General features: G+C 49.8%; 1 protein-coding gene across 1 annotated transcript; it reads left to right on the forward strand.

Annotated features, from left to right (window-relative positions):
- Positions 1-835: 835 nt before the first annotated feature.
- LOC101863871 (mucin-6-like) lies at positions 836-4,063 on the forward strand. Its single transcript, XM_005112918.1, has one exon. It carries the CDS (start codon positions 836-838, stop codon positions 4,061-4,063), a length of 3,228 nt encoding a protein of 1,075 aa, XP_005112975.1.
- Positions 4,064-4,083: the final 20 nt, after the last annotated feature.

The following is a 4,083-nucleotide window of genomic DNA, read 5'->3' on the forward strand; positions in this document are numbered from 1 at the left end:
CCAACAACAACAACAACAACAACAACAACAACAACAACAACAACAACAACAACAACAACAACAACAACAACAACAGCCTTTCAAAAACCTACCCCGGAGACAAGATTATAACTACCGCACAGAACGGCCTAAGTTGCAAAATGAGCAATCACAGCAATATCGCCAACAACAGCGACAACAACAACAACAACAACAACAGCAACAACAACAACATCGTCAACAATATCAGCAGCAACAACATCAACAACAAAATAAACACTATCGTAATCAACAACAACAACCTCAGCAACCCCACCAACAACAACATAGCCAACAACAACAACAACATCGCCAACAACAACAACAACAAAATCTTCATCATCAACAACAACAACAACAACAACCACAACACCATCATCATAACCACCATCACCAACAGCAAAATCACCACCAGCAACATCCCACCGGCCTCACAACCTCCCTCACAAACCAACAACAACAACAGCATCACCACCACCAACAAGACCATCGACCAGGCCCCCAAAGACCCCCGCAGCAGCAACCACCAGCAACATCCCCCGTGGAGCACCTGATATCTTCCATCACGTCAAACTACCAGAATGTTCCACCAAACGTCCTACGATCCCTCATCTCTACCATCCTCACACAAATGAAAAACCCGACGCAGATAAAAACCCAAACCAGAAACCCAAACAACAACAACAATAATATTAATAATAATAATAATAATAATAATAATAATAATAATAATAATAATAATAATAATAATGTTGGTTTCACCTCAAAAGTACCTCAATACCAGTCACGTGACACTACGGCCAATCAGAATCAAGGAATGGGTCTGGTGACCTACCGGAAAGTAACGACGGAATACGAGGATAACGGATTCGCCAACCCCGAGAAAACGGTGGTCCAGATAACTTTCCCGGTGAACACTAGTCTGCTTCAACCAACTCCTGCAGTGTACCAAAACAGAGATTCGAACCCAAACCTGAACGATCCAAAACAAGAACACATTCGTAGGGGACTGCATGTGTCAAAAGCGGCAGAAATCAGAACCCCACACCCCCGCGTACAAATCGCAAGCCATTTTGAACGAGGGGGAGATGACTCCAGCACATTTCAAAATCTGGAAGATCTGTCTCCAAGCAGAAAAGCGGAGAAAGGTAGTAACAGTCGAAATCTCGTTTCCTACAACAACAATCTCCCGAGGCAGCACGAAAATATCATGACAGATACAGCCCTTCGTTCCCCAGGAATCTTGGAAGTTTCCAGAACTGAGAACAACCGACGACAGACCTCACAGCTCCCCCATACCAACCAGCAACAGGCTTCTATTTCGCGCGAACCCTCAAAAAGTCATGGTGAAGGAGGGAAAGAAAGCTCTCTCCCCACACCACGTCAACGGTCTCGCCTCGCCATCTCCCCATCCCCCACGCCTCCCATCAGAGCAGTGGAGGAACCATCCCCAACATCGGGAACTCCCTATTCCACCAGCGCGCTCTTCTCCCACAGGTACATTACCATGAACCTCCTCAGCCACAAGAGCACCGAACCCGTGCTAACCACTACAACCTTGTCGCCGTCCATTGTCCGACCAGGTCTCTACAATCTCTCAAAGCAGACGAACCCCACACCCTTCCCGGCTTCGGTTCGAAATGAGTCGTTTTCGACCCTGGGAATTTCTAATCAGCTGTCACGTAATTCCTCCGGGACACGAGCAGACACGTCGACGTTTATGTCGTTTCTCGATTCTGCTGTGGAAACTCTCCACGGTGCGACTTCTTCTACTTCCGCTAATCTCGCACGGCTCGAGGTGCGTCTTCCGGAAGTGACGTCATACCAACCGCGACAAGCTCACGGCCCTCTTTCCGAGACAACCGTCTCCAACAAAGAGTTTGTTCAATCTATTCCTTCAGCTACAGCCAACAAAATGGCACACTCGCACGTAGCTATTGAAGAACTGAACCGACTTACGACAGCAGTAACGAGCATTACAGCAACGAAAAACAATTACAAAAGTATCCAAAACCCACAGCCAAACACAAACTTGACGACTGACAGAACACGGGATAGGAAGTATTCACCTCCCACCAACAGTCTCCCGGTGAGAGAAACTATCCACATTCAGCAACCAGGCATTCGGCAGCAACATGTGAATACCGTACCATCAGCCACAAATACAGGACACGCTCACCTTTTAGAGACACGGCCTTCTGACGTCACACACAACATCCGCACAGTCAGCCTACCAGGAGATCTCACGCTGACCTTGACCCCTCCGTCACCATCGTTGGATCAGCAAAAGCTCAGCGTGGTGAACTCCGTCATTCAGAACATCCTCGCGTCCACCGGGGAACAAGAGCTACGCTACGCCCACAACCACGCCCAGCTGGCGCAGAGAGCTTTGGAGAAAGTGGCGCCACAGCTGGGCCCTTCCCCTACCTCGAGAATCGCCGCAGAGTTTCCCGCTCAGGGCCTCAACAAACAAACTCGTCATGGCGGGTATGAACTCTCGTCGGTGTCAACGCACGATAATACAATGCGTGGTTCAGAATCGCCACCCAGGACGTCACAAAGTCAGACACTTTATCTAAATGAGAAAACTGGTTTATCAGACACGACGAACAGAAACACGGACATCTCGTCTATCAGTCGAAACCCGTCAAGCAACCCGGGGAGAACAGCCTTATCTGGACAGAAAAGCAACTCCCGGAGAGATCCACAAGTTCATTACGAAGTGGTCCCTCCAATCGTTCCAGAAAATTCTGGGCAGAACTATCAAAGTTCATCTGCTGCGTCTTCTCGTCAGGCTGGCAATACGCTCGGAACTCAGTTCAGATCTCAAACCGGACTCTCTCACACTCCACAGACAGACCACTGGGGACACTCTCAAGACTCAGGTGGCTTTAACAGAGATGCATTTCCTCAAAGACCACCCCCAAATACAAACGTGGTCGCTCCCTTTCCTCAAAGACTACCCCCCAACTCAAACACCTTATCTGATCCTCAAAGACATCCTGCCAACTTAAATACAGCTTCCTTACCGCAAAGACCACATCAAAATACGTACGCGGTCCTAATACCTGGAGGGCAATCTCCCAACACAAAGATGGACACGTTTCCTCAAAGATCTTCTCCAACTATCAACACGGCTCCGTTTCCCCAAAGCCAATCTTCCAGCTCGAACAAAGCTTCGGCAGCGTGGCAAGGGACATCCTTCAGCAGCAATCAAGAGCAGCCAGCTTCTTACACGGCATCCCAAAGCGTGCAGAAAGCACCACCGCCCACACAAGGTGGACTAGGGAATCAGAACTACCAAAACCCTGCTCCGCTTCCCCGAAACCAGCCTTACGCCATTCAGAAACCTCCACTGGCCCCGCAAAACAATCAAAATAATATACCTTACAGCGGTCTAGGCCAAGAATCTTTTCAAAATAATCGCCAATCAAACAACCCTTCACAACGAGAGCCCCCTTCGTCCCCTCATTTCCCTCCTCCTCCTCTCCCCCACCCTCAAGATACACCACATACAACCCAACCTCCTTTCGTAGACTACTGGGACTTTTTATCGTGGCAGCAATCACTTTCCTCCCAGCAACGACAAAACCCACCAATCAACAGTCCGGATTCCCTCCCACCACTGACCACGCCCCCTCCGTTATGCCCGCCCCCTGAGCAGATGGTTTGCGCACCGACCCGCGCGTCTGCTAGACTCGTCTCCTTCTGCCAGCAGCGCTGTGACGTCACTTCCGGGACGTGCAGCAGCGCGTTGTGCAAGTGTTCCTGCAGCGGCCAAAGCTCCAAACACGACCTCCACCAGCTCGCTAAACGAACCACGGCATCGGCTCCTACGTTTTACGATCCCATCCCCGGCGCCATCATCGAGTCCGGAGATTTGATGATATCTGGCGTTGACCCTGACCTTCTCACGACCCCACCGCCTGTGAAGGTCACAACTCCGGCGAAAATGTCCGAGGAAAGTTTTCAGAAATTTCTGCAACATTTTGCACGTATGAGCGGTAAAGAATCTCAAGGAACTGCTGAGCCCGATATTGACTGAAGAGAGGAGGGGAGAGGGGG

The sequence above is a fragment of the Aplysia californica genome, unplaced genomic scaffold, assembly GCF_000002075.1.
Source record: "Aplysia californica isolate F4 #8 unplaced genomic scaffold, AplCal3.0 scaffold01490, whole genome shotgun sequence".
NCBI lineage: Eukaryota > Metazoa > Mollusca > Gastropoda > Aplysiida > Aplysiidae > Aplysia > Aplysia californica.